We start from the raw sequence: 18,481 nt of genomic DNA, 5'->3' as shown, positions 1-18,481 counted from the left end.
CCAAGTTGGAGTTAGACTTCTTGGTTTGGAGTTAGACACCAAACCAAGACCCCACACCAAGGAGAGGGGAAAATAATAAAATTGGGACATTGAGTTTTTCACGTAAATGTTTATTCATTAGAAACGTATCCTTTATTGTGAGTTTATAACCTTTATGCATTTGGGGTGCGAAGTGATCCTGTGTCTGTGTTTGCATGGGTGTACACTTTTTCTTTTGATACTAAAATGTCCATTCTTCTAAGTGATGGTCTCCAGAGATGTTAGTTTTTCTAAATGTAGGAATAAAATAAGTAATTTGTATTAGACCTCCACTGTTCTGTTTTTCTGACATTATACTGCCGATGAGACCTTAAAGAAGGGAGGATAACTACTTTAGGTGAGTCATTGGCAACTAAGAGAAAACAAGTACCTAGCTAACGGGACAACAAACTGATCAATTTGCGTGGAAGAGTGGTGCTTGACTCGTCTATGGCCTGAAGGGGTGCTGTGTGGGGCAAGGAGATTCTAGAAGCCTGGGAAGCTGGATGGGAGTCCCAGGCACCAGGGAAGATAATGGTTTCTGGGAGTAAAAGGTGCTGTAAGGAAAGGCAGAATCTTCCTGAAGATGACCGCTCATCTGTTTCTCAGCTTCCGCCAGGGCAACCCCCCCAGGCACGGACAGCAGCCACCCAAACCCTTGTTTGGTCTATGAGGCAATTTTTCTTTCTTTCTCAGAAGAGGCTGATGTGAGTTGGACTTTACAGGCACCTTGCCCACAACCTCTCCCCTCCCCTACATCTCAAAACAGTATTTCCTAGAACACTGTTTTCTGTGAGCTCAAAGTTCATAACAAGCTCGCAGACATCACACCCAAGACATCCAGCCAGCTTGTGATGTGAAGAAGCGCTCGGCCACAAGGCGCACGGGTGTGACTGGCACTAGGCCGGAAGCCATGCTGCTCACTGACCCTCGGTGGGCAGGAAGTGCGGGCGCTGCTGGCCTGAGGGGCTCCACAGAGGAGCAATGGGGGGATCTGCAGTAGTTACAAAAGGTGGCTGCAGTTATTACCAGACACTTGAGGCAGTGATGGAGTGGAAAACTGAAATGATTTAAAGACAAAAGAAAAGACACATCTAGTGTCCATTTTAATCTTGAGCCTATTTTTCAGAAAGGGCATCAAATTCCAGCCCCCAGACAGAAGGGTGGCCAAAGTGGCCAAGTTCTTTTTTAATCTGCGGCTCCTCCTGCTTTTGTCACAGACTTAGTTATCTATTGTTGGAAACAAATTATTCTGAGACCTAATGACTTAAAACGTTTATCTGACACTTTCTGTGGGCCAGGAGTTCTGGAAGGGTTTAGCTGGGTGCCCGTGGCTCCAGATCTCTCAGGTAGTTGCAGTCAAGCTGGGCCCAACCAGAGCTGGAGAATACACTTCTAAGCGGATTCCATGGTGCCTCAGTTCCTCGTGATGGGGATTCTCCACGGGCTGCCTGAGAGTGCTCCCAACAAGGCAGCCAGCGATGCAGAAGGCAGAAAGCCTGAGATCGCAGGAATGGGAGCCGCAGCCTCTGGAACCTGGTCTCAGAGGTGACATTCCATCACCTTTACCATATTCTAATCACGAGTGAGGTACTAGGTCCAATTCATACTCAAGGAGGAGGACTGCATAAGGGCCTGAATATCTGGAGGCAGATATCATCAGGCCATCTTAGAGGCTGCCTACCACAGCTACCCTCCTTATCTTCATATTCATAACAGTAATAATGGAAGGTGTTGACCTAACAAAGTTGGTCTGAGAATCAGATACAAAAAGGAGTAAGATAGGACTCCGAAAAGAGAGGCCCAAGAAAGGCGGTGTGACCAAAATGTCCTTACCTTACCCACAGATCCAGTTATCGAGATGAACCCAGAAACTTGTCTTTTAATAGCACCCAAGGCATGCTTCAGGCACACCAAGACTTAGAAACCACTCTTTCTACTAAGTTGTAAATAAAGAAAGGCAGAGAAATTAGGCAAACAGGGGAGCTAAGAGGTGAACTTTTTAAGCCCCCAGCTATTCTCCCTTGCCCTGTCCTTTAAATAACTCTCCTAGGCTGAATCTGTTCTCAGGGCAACTGTGAGTTGATGGAAATGCTGGCAATACCAAGTACGTTTCACAAACTGAATCTCACTGGAGCAGTGCCCTGAAACCCCACTCCAAATCTCCCATCAGTATGATCAATATCCCACGCTCCACAATTACCTTCTCCTACCATATAGCAACCTTTGAAGCCAGACTTCTATGACAATGCTTAAAACAACAAACGTTTTTGGCAAATGACCCTAACAAACACATAAACTTTTTTTTTTTTTTTAAGAGACAGGGTCTCACTTTGCCACCCAGATTGGAGTGGAGTGGTGCGGTCACAGCTTACTGCAACCTCAAACTCCTCGGCTTAAGCAATCTTCTTGGCTGGGCCTTTTTTTTTTTGATTAACAGTAATACATCTTGAGGCATCACTTAGCTGTCTCCTTGTCAACAGTAAACACTCATTGTTTTACCCAGCAGAAAATGTAGCCACATTCAGCTGCAATTGACAGTAGACAACAGGTGATTCTTATCATCAAATCAAATTAACAGACGCTGGAAAGGAGAGTGAGCTTTCATCAAAGCCATGCCAGAGAGAATAATCCTCAAAATACCCCGCCAATAGGTAGTCCCTTATTTAATCCCTTGGGCAATCAAATCCTTGTCTCAACCTTCACAGTGATTTATTTTATATATAACCGAATCGTTCCTGCTGTAATTTACAGCATTTTCTTTAGTTCTGACCTTGACGGAAATAAAGAGCAGATGCTCACACAGCTTTTAACATTTAAAGATTCTTAAGTCACTGTTGAGCTTGTCTTGCCAGTGGGGGTGGCAGGGGACACAGGTTGCTGCTTTTTCGCTTTTTCTGCTTTGCTCTGCTTGGCCTATATTTCTGTTAACAGGAGCCTTGTTCTTATCTGCGTGAATGGAAGACTACGAGTTATTTTCAGGTCAGCACAACTGGAATAACGTGGTCTATTTATTTATTTATTTATTTTTACAAAATCTACAAACAATTGTTGGCTCCTGTAAGGGGATTTGGCTTAAATAGATGACATTTAAAAATTACAATCATTTTTTCCTTAATGCCACCTAAAAGTCAGAAATGTAAAAACTTGACTTTTTTTAGCTGGCCTTTGATTGCTTTAATCTGATATGACTGAGCTTTGTTGAAGCTTGGTTCCATCATCATCTAGTATTAAAATCAAAGACAGTATTTTCCTTCCTTATCTGCAAAATAACGCCCTCTGAGTCTTAGAGATAAATTAACAAGTATTTCCAAAACTGAGCAACTCCCAAAATAAAGTTCTTAAAGCACCTCTTAGGTTTATTGTTTCTTTACATTTTGTTGCAAGGTGGCCAAAAAGGGAGTCGCCTGGGCAAAAATTCTAGTTCTGGATTTTGTTCAGCATTTGTGGATCACGGTTGGCAGATTTATATGTATACAAATATACACATACACATACACACACTCCCTTTGAGAGCTTATTTATATATATAAACTTATATATGTGTGTACGTATGTGTGTGTGTATATATATATATATATATATATTTAAGGCAAAAGGAAGAGCGCTTAAATCCCAAGTCTGGCAAGTCTCATGCTTGGCCAGGTGTGGTGGCTCACACCTGTAATCCCAGCACTTTGGGAGGCTGAGGTAAATCATTTGAGGTCAGGAGTTCGAGACCAGCCTGGCCAACATGGTGAAACCCTGTCTCTACTAAAAATAGAAAAATTAGCCAGGCATGGTGGCGTGCACCTGTAGTCCCAGCTACTCGGGAGGCTGAGGCAGGAGAACTGCTTGAACCCAGGAGATGGAACTTACAGTGAGCTGAGATCACGCCATTGCACTCCAGCCTGGGTGACAGAGCAAGACTCTGTCTCAGAAAAAAAAAAAGTCTCATGCTTAAATCCTGAGTGTGACAACCATGTGAGCTTTTGGTGAGATTTAAACTTTCAAAGGCACTATTTTCTTATTGGCTACATAAGAATAACAATTTTCACCTTGCCAGTTTGTAGTGAAGCTTTCAGATAATGAATATAAAGGAACTGGTATAGACCATGGCCCATGGTAGGTGCTCAATAAATACCTTTATAAAGAAACAAAGATATTGCAATTCTGATATGATGGCTGCCTTCTTATTTAGAAGACTATTCTGCTTGTTTTTCTTTTTATTCTAATTTCTTTGGATTTATAAGCATCCCCACGGCTCTTTCAAACCAAGGATCTTCACAGATAACAGCATCTAGGGAATCTTTCTCTGTTCTCCTAAAACTAGCACTTATTTTTAACGGTGGTCTTATATTCTATAAAAATATTAAAATAACATCTTCATATGTAATATTATATATGAGGGAAAGAGACATTTAAGCCAGTGTTCACACTCGACCATGTTCACACTCTTAACCATGTAGAGACTCATGACTTTGACTCTTATTTTTGCCTTTACTCAGGCTCTGACTGCAGGTAAGAATCAGTTTTGCCTAAATTTCAATTGCCTGGGAAAGGTCCTCAATAACGGATGTCTACACAAAATTGTGAATAAATACTCCTGTGAAAATAAGGGTAAGTCTATATGTTTACATGATAAAGCAGATAATTTCAGAGTATAAACACAGTTGTGTTTTGACCTCTCTTCCTTTTGCCTTAAATATATTTATTTGTGTCTGTGTGTGTATTTATATATATATATAAAGTTGCCAACTGTGATCCACCACTGCTGGAGCAAATCCAGAACTAGAATTTGGTCTCCTGGCCTTCAGCCCAAAGTTCATTACAGTCTCATTCTAAAAACAAGTACTTCACACTGATTGCATTTCTACACACACATATGTAGATTCTTGGACATTCTTTTGTTTTTCTTTCATTTATGTTCTCAATGCTGAACCTTTATTAGAATTACATCACCACCGTGGTTCTTTAAATAAGAAACAAAACTCTGTCACAACATCTGAGGAAATTATCTTTTAATGTTCCCAAGCTCTGTGCCTTAGAAAAAAAAACATCCTCTGCTGTTCAAGAAGAATAGGTCCAGAACAAGCCCCGAAAATAAATTGAGAAAGCTCATCTTACTCACAGGAGGAAAGGATCATGGCAGCCCCTTCTGCAGGGAGCACACAACAGTCTTCAGTTCTTCTGCGGTGCTCCACTCACAAAAACACATCTTTCAACTGAAATCATAGTTCGCTCAAGATGTTTCTCACGGGCAGAGTTAACCCCACCTATTTTCCTGTTCTGAAAACCTCAGAAGAGTATAAATGACAACCAATGGCCTATATAAGAAAGCTCAGTAATCTCCATCCCAATCTCTGAGGGTGTCTGCTATTAGTCTCTCATCCCCAAAGGTGTGGGTGACTCGCAAACATCATTTTCAAGAAATCACAAAATTTTGGTAAAAGGCACCTTTAAAATCATCAAGTCAAACTGCCCTCTCTGGACTGGGAAGGAAATGGAGGCACAGACAGAATAAGGGACTTGCCCAAGGCCACACTGTGAGTGGCAGAAACAATTAGATTCTAGGCTCTGGAATATTGAGTTTAGAATGTTCCATCCTCCCACTCAGTAGACACTTTATTTGGGCGAAGTCAATCTAGTAATAACCCTAAAATGTGATTGGGGGATGACTGAGAAATATAAAAACACCAACAATACAAAACACACTTGGGAGTTTCACTTCATCCCACTGGAAAGCATAACTATGTGTTAACTAGTTAACAGAACAACTTTTTTTTTTTTTTCCCACATAAATTAACCCATTTATTATAGGCCAGTGATGTCTCAAAGAGTAGAGGAGCATCTACTGGTCTTTCAACTCCTTCAGTCTTCTGATGGCGGACTTTATCGTGACAGCGGATGTGGTATTGTATGTCCAGGCACTGCCAGCCACTGTCTTCATGCAGGAACCACAGTGCCAGATCCCCACAGCTCGTCTCTTCATCTTGGTTTTGCCACAGAAAGAGCAAGTGTACTTGGTGTGCTGGCTGATTTCAATTTTCTTCACCATTTTCTGGAGGGAGGCCCCATAGCGGGTTCCGTATTTACTGACGAGCCAACTTTCTTAGTACGTTTGGCCATCTCACCACGAACCAGGTCTGAGCCCAGAGAGCAAAAGAACAACTTTAATGAAGACACAGCATATTCCCATTGCCCTTCCAATCTCCTGTTTAGATTAGGGTCTCCTTAGCATTCTGGGTGATGACTGTTATTTTTACCTCCCCTTCTGCCTTAGTTATGCTTTCGTATAAAAGCTTTTTTTTTTTAAGTCTTAGTGAAAAATATTTAAAGATTTTTGAAGGAAATGTTCACAAATGTTGCCAGGTACTATCTATCTTGTTTTCTCATAAAAAGCATACATTGACCATTAGGGTAGGGACTCTTATCTTCTCCTCACTCTCTTTCATACCACCTAGTACTTCCCATAGCTCCTCAAGGTGAAAAAGGAAGTATGGGATGGGAGGAGGGAAGGAGGGAAGGTCAGGAAGGAAGGAGAAAAGGCTGATAGTGATAGTAAGGTAGAGTGTGCCAGGACCAACTCCTTGAATAAGCTACAAGTCAGTTAAAAGTTGTGCATGGTTAGCAACCAAAATGCTCATCAGTGATAGGCTGGATAAAGAAAATGTGGTACATATGCACCATGGAATACTATGCAGCCATACAGAATGAAATCATGTCCTTTGCAGGGACATGGATGGAGCTGGAAGCCTTTGTCTTCAGCAAAGTAATGCAGGAACAGAAAACCAAACACCACATGTTCTCACTTATAAGCGGGAGCTGAACCATGAGAACACATGGACACAGGGAGGGGAACAACACACACTGGGGCCTCTTGGGGGAGGGCAGATGAGGGGAGAGCATCAGGAAAAATAGCTAATGCATGCCAGGCTAATATCAGGAAATATATCAGGCTAATATCAGGAAAAATAACTAATGCATACCTAGGTGATGAGTTGATAGGTGCAGCAAACCACCATGGCACACGTTTACCTATGTAACAAACCTGCACATCCTACACATGTACCCTGGAACTTAAAAAAAAAAGTTGTGCATGTTTTTGTCATGGGGGTATGGTTAAACAGGTAGACGAGAAGGAATGTGGCAGATTGTGATAAGGCTCAGAATAAGCAGTTTACTTTCTTCCATTACAAGGGGCACAGGAAAAGGAAAAACACAGCCTTCAGTGGATGGACTGCCTGCTGCACAGACTCTAGACTGGCCAGGATGAAATGAAATGGTTCTCCAGGGTCAAAGTGAAGGTGCTGCCCAGAGCAGCCAGTCTGTGTGTTCACCCAATGCTCCAGAGCAGACCATCGCAGCCTCCAGAGGAGACGGAACTCCTGAAGGGAAGGCACTGTGTCTTCCTCAGCTAGTTACCCCACCAATAGCAAGAATAACGTGTTGGGCAATAAACAGTCTCTGGGTGACTGATATAGTTTCTTTTCGCTGGCACTCACGTAACCAAGATAATTTCTTTTCCTTGGTGCTCACGAGGAAAAAAGGCAGGCCCTAACTCCATTGATGTCTTAGTAGAGCTTCTAAGGGTGAGAAATCCACACACAGAGTCTTGACAGCAGGGTCTCCTGTGAGGTACAACAGTCCTACCCATCCAGGAACCCAAGTCCAACCAGGCCTCCTGAAAAACGTGCGGGAGGCAGCTCAGAATACCATGCTCACTGTTTCTCTTGGTAGCTTCCTGGATCCTCCACCACAACTTGGGGTGCTTCTGGGCCCTGCGTGAGGTGGGGGCAAACTTTGTTGTGAACGTCACCTGATCCTTCTGCCCTAGAGCCCAGCACTTCCAATTATAGTGCCTGTGCCCCAGGGAATATTCTTAAGGCTTAGAAGTAGATTACCTAGTTTAATTTTCCATCTGATTCTGATTAGCTGCGGCCACCATGGGCAGGATTACATAGGCCAAATGCACGTGGTTAAGCTGGACAGGCATCCCCCAGACACATTTACCTGAGTGAGGAGGGGGTGTTACTCATAGAAGAGTCTAGACTTTCTTCTCTTCAGGTATATTTGATGTTCAGGGGGAAACGAATTAACAGCTGTTAGGCACAGTCTCTAGTCCTAAGAAGGTGAGCTCATATACTACAGGATTAAAAGTTTCAATTAAAAGACAACTCGTGTTTCTTATAAATATATAACTTTATATATTACATATGTTTACAATATATACAGCATACAAATATTGTTCATGTAATACTAAGAGCAGTCTTGAAAACTGAGATGTTTTCAAAACAAAAGATGGGTACTTATTTAGGTGGGTTCCTGATTTATCTAGAACCCAATTGTAGACAATGTCTCAGGCCCAGATTTCTGTAGAAGTCAAAGGGAAAAAGAAGGGTTGCTGGGTCATGACTCTAATACCCTTCCCCTTCCCAAATACCCTGGCCTTCAACTGGCATCAGCTAACATGGTCCCATGTGTGCACCCCTAAATGGCCAAACCCTGGGGCTATACACAGTGCCTGGTAAACAACTGTCACTCAAGTGCCTGAGGAATGAATAGAAATGAGTGATTTTAATCACCATTTCTAAGGCAACAGAGTGTTTCTAAGTGGAAACACTCTGGGAGATTCCGTCTAGAAGCAAATTCTTTATGTGTTTCCACTTTACAAGTAAAACCATCTACATGTCCAAGTGCTCAATAAATTAAAAGCCACAAAGTGCCCATCCTTCCTTGCACTTTGGAATCTGGGAGCCACTGGTTACATCACTTATCTTCCAAAAGTTTCTTCACATTCAACTAGTTCATCTATTGTGCGCAGCAGATCTTCAAAAGAAGGCCTTCCCTCTGGTTTCTACAATTAAAAGTCAAAGAGAAGCTGTAGGTTCCAGAATCCATTCCAAAAAACCTCTCACTGCTCCAACTCCTAAACATAGCATATTACAGAGAGGCTTCACTGCTTTGGGACTGGGACATACAGGCATCTCCAGAGGGGTCTTGTCTCTACCCTAATCTACCCTGCATGTACTGCTGCTAGGCTAACCTTTCTAAGACACTGCTTTCATGTCTCTCTTCAAGAGACATGCCTGTGAAATCAAGTCCTGCAAATTTATAGGACCCTCTATAATCTGCCACTCCCCCACCCTCTTGTCACCCAATTTTATTCCCCACAAAATCCCTCACATGGGCTGTCTGTTAAATAGGGCCACTATCTCCACTGTTGTGCACAAACATCGTGTTTATAACCACCTCCTTACCTTTGCTCAAGCTGTTCTCTCTCCCTTTAGCACCACTTCCTGCCCAGAATGTCTATGCTCATCCCAATCAACTCTTGGGGAGGCAGTACAGCCAGTGGTTGAGACCCTGGACTTTGGAGTCAGACAGGCCTATACTGCTCTGTAGTTAAGTGACCCCAGGCAAGCAGCAACCTCATGACCCTTAATCTTCTCATCTACAGAGTGGCACAAAGTGTCTCCACCTCAAAGTGTTGTTTTGAGAACTAAATCCAAAACACTAAGTATAGTGCTTGGTACATAATACATGTGAGCTAATGTTACTGTCTTTCAGAAGTCATTTGGTATCTAACCTCTTTTAGGAGGTGACATTTCAATACTTCCAAAGACCTCGGAAAGTTGAGGTTTAGAGAAAGAAACCAACTCTGGTAAAAAAAAATAATATTTCAACTCTACAAGTGACCCAGTGAAAAAAGAGCTACTTCTCCAGGTGTATTCCCCAAGTCCCTAGCTCAGGCAACTATGGAAGGAGTCCCACTTGCGAGTGAGGAAGCAGCCTGAATGTATCGAGGTAGTTATTAGCATTTTCCACATCTTTACATTCTTCCCGTTATTCAGAATTTGAGTTGAGAGGGTTGGCTTCCTACCTAGAGCTTGAAATCACTATAAAGCACGCACCACCTCACTAGGCTATAAAGACTGCATGTTGTCTATTTACCAAGCCCAATCCCTAAAAGATTCAAAAAGAAAGCCCACAAAAAATCTATACCTCCTGCCAGCATCTCAGCATCACTTCATATACATAGTTGGATGCCAACTTCGGCTGGTAGAGTCGGTGGCCTCGAGTAACCATGGTTACCACTTCATAATTGGTATATTTTTCAAAGGGCATTCTGCCTTCTGTGAATACTTCCCACATTAAAACACCTGGAAAAGAATAAGGATTACCAAATGGATGTATCCACTTCCTCCTCAGGGCAGACGGACATGAGGAAACATGGACCATGGATCTTACCAAATGACCAGACATCTGATTTGCTGCTGAAGCGGCTGTAATTAAACACTTCAGGTGGACACCACTTCACAGGAAACTTAGCACCAGAAGAACTTGTATACTGATCATCCAGAACATACCTAGAGTAAGACACACCATGGGCTTACACCTCTGAAGAAAAATCTGCATTTTCTACTTGTTCTTTCATTTTTTTCCCCTTGCAATCAAAAACACAGTTGACTGAAGTCCAACAAGCATCCGGTTGAAGCTAAATGTTCACCTCAGTGGCCACACCTGGTGATTTCCAACTTCCTCTCAGCTTAATTTAAGTGCATGAGATGGATGCATCACCACATTACCATCTGCACTTTGATTTTTCTGTTTTTCTTTCTTTTTATAAGGCAATAGAGACAATGTATCATAAAATACTTTTGCAAGCTTTTCTTTGTAAGCAATTCTGTTCTTTAAATAAAATTTTACCCACAGGCCCCATATGTAAAAAATCTAAAGCAGAGCTGCTCCAGAGGAAGTGGTATGAAGCATCTAGAAACACACATGCTTTCAGCCCTCACAATTCCACAGAGCACAATTTAAAACTATAGCATATGAAGATGGCAAATGCAAAAAACAAACAAACAAAAACACAACACAAAATGCCACATGTAAACAGTGGAGTATGCATTTATACATAACATCCCCACATACATACATGCACTCAAAACAATACTATATAACTTTTTTTTCTTTTTATTATTATTATTATTATTTTTTTATAACTTTTTTATGTGAACATACTATGTCCTTCTGGAAGAACATACAAAAACTGTTAACAGTGGCTAACTTTGGGGGAGAATCCTTGATTAGGGTTGGTAGATGAAAAGACTTCAGCCCTTTCTGTAACGTGGGCAGCACATATTTACAAAAGGAATGTATTTCTGTATTATATGTGAATATACCATTAATTTCTAAAAGCTTCCATGAGAAAATTTTCAAAGAATTGCACAAACGTCCTTTGCTCTGTAGACAAAGATGATGACTCAGCACAAAGCCAGCTGCTGGCTGGCAGACAATGCCACTATGGGCTGGATCAAACTGTCAGCCAGGGGAGTCTGACTTTAGGGTATAAAGAGTGTTTTTGAGTGGTTGATACAAAAGTGCAGATTTTCTGAAAGCCTAACATATGAAGATTGAACATATGAAAGTGGCCGACAGCCTGCCAAATATATAGTATCTTTATATAAAAGCAAATAAAGAGCACTGGGTAATTAATATCCTAAGAGTTGGAAGTTCTGGTCCCATTTCTGACAGTAACAGTTTTCTAATCTCCCTGGGCATGAGTTTCCTTAGGAGTTAAACCTGGCCCTACATGGCCTGGTCCTTGCCTGCATTTATAAGCATTCCTGGCGCTGCCCGTTGGCCAGCTACCCTAGCGCTTTTTCCATTCCTTGAGCAGGCCAGACGTGTCCCAGACTTCAAGCTTTTCACTTTTTCTTCCTACCTGAAATACTTTATCCTTTTATTTTCACCTATACTGGCTACTTCCTACCTTCTTGTCTCCAAACAAATCTCCCTATCGCAAAGAGGTCGTCCTGAACATCAGATCGAGTAGCCACCCTCACTCTTGCCCTGCATTGTCACTCGGCACCACCTCAAATTATCTGTATTACAGGGATCAGTCAACTTTTCTGTAAAGGGCCAGATAACACATATTTCAGATCTGGCAGGCCATACAGTCCCCAAGACAGCTACTCAACTCTGCATCTGTAGCGGGAAAGCAGTCACAGGTAACACCTAAATGAATGAGCGAGGCTATGTCTCAGTCACACTATTTTTATGGACAGTGACATGGGAGTTTCAGATTTTTTTTACATGTCATAATATTCTTTTCATTTTTGCATCCATTTAAAAATGTGAAACCCAAATGAAGTGTGGGTCAGACTGACAGCCACAGTTTACCAGTATCGACCCTGCTCAATCATGTAACTTTATCAGGTCTTCTGATTCACCTTCTTCCTGAATGTAAGCTGTGTGCAGGCAAGGACTTGTAGGTCTTATTCTCTAATGTGGTTCAGCCTATCATTATGCCTGGCGCGCAGCAGGCACCTGATTTTTTATGGGTGGATGTATGGATGAATCAATGGACAGACAGAGGAAGAAGCAACAAAAAATAAACTAAATACCTTTTAAAGGTATTTTATAATACTATTAAATTATAAAAATTAAGAGAAGAAAAACACTGCAGACATGGACATACTAAGAACCTCACCACCAAATATGTTTTTGTGAAAACAAAAGATTCTAGAAATCTAATCCACACCAGGAAATATAGTATATTTAACAGGCTATACTACCACCTAGTGGAGAGAACTACTAACATCACAATATATACTTATTTTAATCTGAGAATCAGTTAACAAGATTTCCTTTCTGCTTCGTCATTGCAAATTATTCCCACACTTATTAATTCCACCAAAAAAATGCAAACATCACCTAAAACCACATATACTTGGACATACCTGGCCATTCCAAAATCAGATACTTTTACAACTCCCGCCTCACTTACTAGACAATTTCTGGCAGCCTGGAAAACAACATTATGATGGTATATTAGTTTAAAAATTCCACCATTTAAGTAGGAAAATATAAGTTCTGTTCATATTAAATTTAGTGTAACCTAGTCAACATTTGCAGAGAGTGGAAATGTCCTTTAATAAGTTGTTTTTACCCCTATGGAAGTATTTCCATTGTGTATTTGAAAAAATGAATAGAAAGGCAGGTCAGAAAGTCAGATTGCAATAAGGCATTATTGCATAATCTTTACCAATTGTCTTTTTTTTTTTTTTGAGACAGGGTCTGCCTCTGTCGCCCAGGCTGGAGTGCAGTGGCGCAATCTTGGCTCACTGCAACCTCCGCCTCCCAGGTTCAAGTGATTCTTCTGCCCCAGCCTCCAGAATAGCCGGGATTACAGGCACCTATCATCACACCCAGCTAATTACTGTATTTTTAGTAGAGACGGGGTTTTACCATTGTGGCCAGGCTAGTCTTGAACTCCTGCCCTCATCCACCTGCCTCGGCCTCTCCCAGTGTTAGGATTATAGGTGTGAGCCACCACACTGGCCAACTGTCATTCTTAAACAAGGGCTAATAGAAGAGTCAACTCACTTTTCTCCCTCCCAGACCTGTTCTTATTAAACTATCCAATTTTCTTACTGACAATGAGAACATCTCTTGAAGTCCTTAATCCAGTTCTCACTGGATTAATCCAGTTCTCACAATGATGGGTGACCAATCTCTTATCCAATATTTCTGCTCAGTGATTGGTCATCTCATCCCAGTCAAAGAACAGGCTGGGTGCAGTGGCTCACGCCTGTAATCCCAACATTTTGGGAGGCTGAGGCGGGTGGAAAACTTGAGGTCAGGAGTTTGAGACCAGCCTGGCCAACAGGACAAAACCCCGTCTCTACTAAAAATACAAAAAAATTTGCCAAGTGTAGTGGCACACAACTGTAGCCCCAGCTACCTGGGACTGGAGGCAGAATTGCTTGAACCTGGGAGGCGGACGTTACAATGAGCAGAGATCACGCCACTGCACTCTAGCCTGGGCGACAAAGCAAGACTCAGTCTCCAAAAGAACAGCTATGTGTGAATACAGTTTGCTTTTTCATTTATGTTCCCAGTATATTATAACATGATGTACAAAATTGGTCAAATACAATTGTGGATTATTTAATTTATATTTTCTTGCACATTCTTCAAGGTTACAAGGTTCAAGAAAATAGCTTGACAGAAAGACATGGTATTTCTCAGAAGGAAGACATGATGAGTCTTTTTTTTTTTTTTTTTTTTTTTTTTTGAGACCAAGTCTTGCTCTGTCACCAAGCTAGAGTCCAGTGGTGCCATCTCAGCTCACTGCAACATCCGCCTCCCGGGTTCAAGTGATTCTTCTGCCTCAGCCTCCCAAGTAGCCGGGACTACAGGCGGCCACCACCACGCCAGGCTGTTTTTTGTATTTTTAGTAGAGACAGGGTTTCATCATGTTCGCCAGGATGGTCTCGATCTCTTCACCTCGTGATCTGCCCGCCTCGGCCTCCCAAAGTGTTGGGATTATAAGCGTGAGCCACCATACCAGGCCAATAATATTTTAATACCATAACCCATAGACCAAGATGTGTTTTTCTTTCTTCCTGACTGTTCATAATTCTATTTTCTCTATGCGGCAATTGCACTTATATGAGGTTCCTTCTTGCTGAGTGCATTTTAAGAGTCTCATAGGCCGGGCGCGGTGGTTCACGCCCAGCACTTTGGGAGGCCGAGGCAGGCGGATCACGAGGTCAAGAGATCAAGACCATCCTGGCTAACATGGTGAAACCCCATCTCTGCTAAAAATACAAAAAAAATTAGCTGGGCATGGCGGCGGGTGCCTGTAGTCCCAGCTACTAGGGAGGCTGAGGCAGGAGAATGGCGTGAACCCGGGAGGCAGAGCTTGCAGTGAGTCGAGATCACGCCACTGCACTCCAGCCTGGGCGAGTGAGACTCCGTCTCAAAAAAAAAAAAAAAAAAAAGTCTCTTATAAAATGAGAGTTAATGCCCATTCCCTGGACTGCCTGCATCTTCCTACGAAAACACTTCACAACTCCACAATGCCTGCGCTGGATGGTCAACAGGATTCTTTACCAAGAAGACAAGAGCATCCCAAGTTTCCCATAAGGGGTTACACAAACCTACCATAGTAATACCAATATCATAGGCACAGAAATATGAGAATCGTTTTTGCCAAAATATCATCTGTCTGGAATGTGTAATCTGCCACACCGATGTAGATATTCAGTTTTTATCAGTTTTGTAAGGACAAAACAGACAAAGGTTCTTAGTTTACGAGTTTCAATTGACAGAGATGTTCTTCGTCATCCCTGACATAATGATAACAATAACTGATGCTATCTATAGCATGTATATTTTACAAAGCCCTTTGCCCCAGTCAAATAATGTGATCTTTAAAACAGTCTTGGAAGCCAAACAACATTATAACCCACAATTTACAGACACCGAAACTGAATCTAAGATAAGGTAAGTATCCCAAAACACACCTAGGAAATCAAGTGTTCCATCTCCAAATCTTCAACTCTCTAATATGCTTTAATTCTAGAGAGCATAGCATAGTAGTTAGGTAGGGACCCTAGAGCCAAGCTGCCCCGGCTCAAATCCTGGCTCTACAATTCACTTGTCCATTGGTAAGTTATTTTATCCTATTTGCACCTCAGTTTCCTCATCTGTAAAAAGGGAATAATAAGAAAATCTACTTCCCAGAATTATGATTAAACGAGTTTATTTGTAAAATACTTATCAGAACAATGTCTGTCTAAGGTGACTGCTAACTTTAAAAAATGTTTTGCTAAGGCTGGGCGCAGAGGCTCACACCTGTAATCCTAGCACGTGGGAGGCTGAGGCAGGCAGATCGCTTGAGCAGATCGCTTGAGTTTGAGACCAGTCTGAGCAACACAGCGAAACCCCATCTCTACAAAAATTAGCCAGGCATGGTGGCACATGCCTATAGTCTCAGCTACTTGGGGGCTGAGGCAGGAGGATCGCTTGAACCCGGGAGGTTGAGGCTGCAGTGGGCCAAGATTACGCCACTGCACTCCAGCCTGGAAGACAAAGTGAGACCCTGTCTCAAAGGAAAAAAAATTTTTTTTAGGTTTTTCTGCTTTCTAAAAAAATGTGTCCATGCTTTATCACTAGAAAGCTAAAACTAAAATATGGGAGGAAGTCCCAAATGAAAATTACACTCTTCTTGGTGAAAGAATTATTTTCTTTCAGGGGACAGACAGTGCTACTGATATGCTGAAAGCAAGCATTTTCAGCTGATTATTTTCAGGGGACAGACACTGCTGCTAATATGCTGAAAGCATTTGTAAAGAACAGGTAGAGAAGAAAAACAGAAGGAAAAGAAGAATGGAGGAGAGAGTGAGAACAGGTGAGAAGGGAAATATTGTCTCCATCACAACAATTTAGAACTGGTAACAGATTTTTTTTTCTGGTATTTTGAGAAGTTAACATGAACCTCCATGTTTTCCCAGTGATTTGAGAGATTTTTTTAAAAATCCAAAGGATTTCTCTTATAGTTTCTGTTTATAGTGTATGAGGTGGAAAAGAACTTGGGATCTAGTTAGAAAATCAAGGCCCACCGCAACTTCCCTACTTATCACAGGAGGCAAGCCATTTCACTTCCCTGAAGCTAATTTTCTCATCTGTACAAGAGTGATGGTAAGAGAATCCACTGTGAGTAGCTATCTCATGGGATTCTTATGGAGATCAAAAAATTAAAACATGGAAACTTGCTTGGAGATATTAACTAGGTAAATCATTAGACTGAATAAGGATCTTTCCTTTAAAATTACAGGGCAAGTTAAATTTACCAACTTTAAAAATAATGGTGAAAGATTGTTAAGAACAAAAATTGGCTATTAACACATCATTGCACATTTGCTGAGCCAGTGTTACAAAGGAATTCAGCCAATGAGTGGGAATGTGGGCAGCTAGGGTTACCAGATCTCTGTGGATGAAGCTGTTTCTCTCCAGATACTCCATCCCTTCACACACATCCTGACACATGCTCAGCAGCACGTCTCTACTGAAATGACCTTGTCTCTGTCGGAGGAAATTCAGAAGGCAGCCCCTTTCCATGAACTCGGTAACAATGTATATTGGTTTCTGCTGGGTGCATACACCATAAAGCTGCACTAACTTCGGGTGTGTCAGTTTCCTGGAAAGGAAGACATACACATATATAGTTACTATAGGAAAAGAAACTACCAAGTTTTTGGTGAGGGGCCACTTTTTAATACAAAAAGGTGAGCCAGAAAGATGATCACCACTTACATCATCACTTTAGCTTCTTCTATAAAGTCCTCCTCGCACATGGCACCTTCCCGAATAGCTTTGATTGCGACTTTGTACTGGGCTCGCCATTTGCCAAGCCTCACCACTCCAAACAGTCCACTTCCCAATTCCCTCATAAAGGTCAGTTCTGAAGGGTTAATCTCCCACTTCTCTGCAAGACAGAAGGGGAAAATGTTCATATTTAAAAAGGAAAACATAGCATGAATCAGAGAGGGGAAAAAGAACCTATAACCAAGATCAACCTCAAAATTACAGGATAACACTGTAATAATTCCTGGTAAAACACAGAAGAGACTTGAAACCTGCATCTGAACTGCCAAAGGTGGGGAGGATGAATCCCTTCTAACCAATGTGAAATGAAGAAGGCAAGACAATTCTGCACAAGTAATAATAATAATAATAATATAGCCTGAAAGTTAAAGGTACTTTTGTCAAACAAACACTTCCTTCTTTACCACTCTTCCTTCTCACGTTTGTTTGTTTTTTTTCTTTTTCAATTCCATCAAGTTGGAAATAATGTAATCTGCTGTTTTAAAGGCTTTTGTCAGAAGTGACAAAGACCATTAAGTTGGAAGCTTTCTTTCTTACCTTCATCCTTACTCACGTTCTTGTAAGCAATAAAGCTGGTGAGAACCAGGAAGGGCTTTGATTTATTTTAGATGTTAACATGATAATGCTTATTTTTTTACTGACAGAAAGTTTTCTATGGAATTATGAATAATGATGAAAATATAATACCTAGGCTGCTACGGTCTTAAGTATAATTACCTAAAAACCTATACTATAAACTTATGAAAATAATTCCAGTATGTGAAATAGTACACATCCAAATTTATCTTATGACAATGGATTCTTTTCAAGGAAAATCAGCTCACACAACCACAAAATAAGAGTTACCATAGCTGAATCCTGCAGTGGTGGGTGCATTCTTCCCTTTCACACTAACTGGGTACCGAAGCCGGGTGACAAGTCCTAATAATCAAAGAAAGCGTTGCAGTCAAACTCATTCATAATCATTCTGCTTGGTCACATGCTACAGGAAACTCACTTATAAAATTCATCATTTATTCATTTACTGCTCATCCTCTGTGTGTACATACATCACTGTGCTATATGCTTTTATTCATTCAACAAACATTTTCTTTTAAATACTACAGTGTTTAACAGGCACCATGCTAACTTTCTCTTTTTCCAAATATTTTGAAGGATGTTAAAAGGTTTCTAACAGTTATTTCACGTTCTTTTCCAATATGAGAGCTGAACTATGAAAGGGAATTATATTTGTCTGCTAAAAATGAAAGTTATTCACCTGACATGACTCAGTATTAGCAATCTTAGCATAAAAATCGGGCTC

General features: G+C 41.4%; 2 protein-coding genes and 1 pseudogene across 3 annotated transcripts in view; all 3 read right to left on the bottom strand.

Annotated features, from left to right (window-relative positions):
* The window catches only part of TXK (TXK tyrosine kinase), a 70,063-nt gene extending 64,833 nt beyond the window's left edge, over window positions 1–5,230 (bottom strand). Inside the window, exon 1 of the mRNA XM_025385832.1 lies at window positions 5,129–5,230. Coding sequence (XP_025241617.1) covers window positions 5,129–5,144 — 16 coding nt within the window. The 5' untranslated portion in view covers window positions 5,145–5,230. The remainder of the gene's footprint in view (window positions 1–5,128) is intronic.
* Window positions 5,231–5,775: 545 nt separating this feature from the next.
* LOC112625093 lies at window positions 5,776–6,126 on the bottom strand (annotated as a pseudogene). Its single transcript, XR_003119519.1, has one exon. The product of XR_003119519.1 is annotated as a putative 60S ribosomal protein L37a (transcript).
* A 2,507-nt stretch (window positions 6,127–8,633) lies between these two features.
* The window catches only part of TEC (tec protein tyrosine kinase), a 137,411-nt gene continuing 127,563 nt past the window's right edge, over window positions 8,634–18,481 (bottom strand). The window contains exons 12-18 of the mRNA XM_025386009.1: window positions 18,025–18,099; window positions 17,107–17,278; window positions 16,774–16,990; window positions 12,744–12,808; window positions 10,249–10,367; window positions 10,003–10,160; window positions 8,634–8,854 (exon numbers count right to left, since the gene is read on the bottom strand). Of these exons, the coding sequence (XP_025241794.1) occupies window positions 8,771–8,854; window positions 10,003–10,160; window positions 10,249–10,367; window positions 12,744–12,808; window positions 16,774–16,990; window positions 17,107–17,278; window positions 18,025–18,099 (890 nt within the window). The 3' untranslated portion in view covers window positions 8,634–8,770. The remainder of the gene's footprint in view (window positions 8,855–10,002; window positions 10,161–10,248; window positions 10,368–12,743; window positions 12,809–16,773; window positions 16,991–17,106; window positions 17,279–18,024; window positions 18,100–18,481) is intronic.

Source organism: Theropithecus gelada, chromosome 5 (genome assembly GCF_003255815.1).
Source record: "Theropithecus gelada isolate Dixy chromosome 5, Tgel_1.0, whole genome shotgun sequence".
NCBI classification, from domain to species: domain Eukaryota; kingdom Metazoa; phylum Chordata; class Mammalia; order Primates; family Cercopithecidae; genus Theropithecus; species Theropithecus gelada.
Note: the sequence above shows the minus strand (reverse complement) of the source record. Positions and strands in the feature narration are given on the sequence as shown.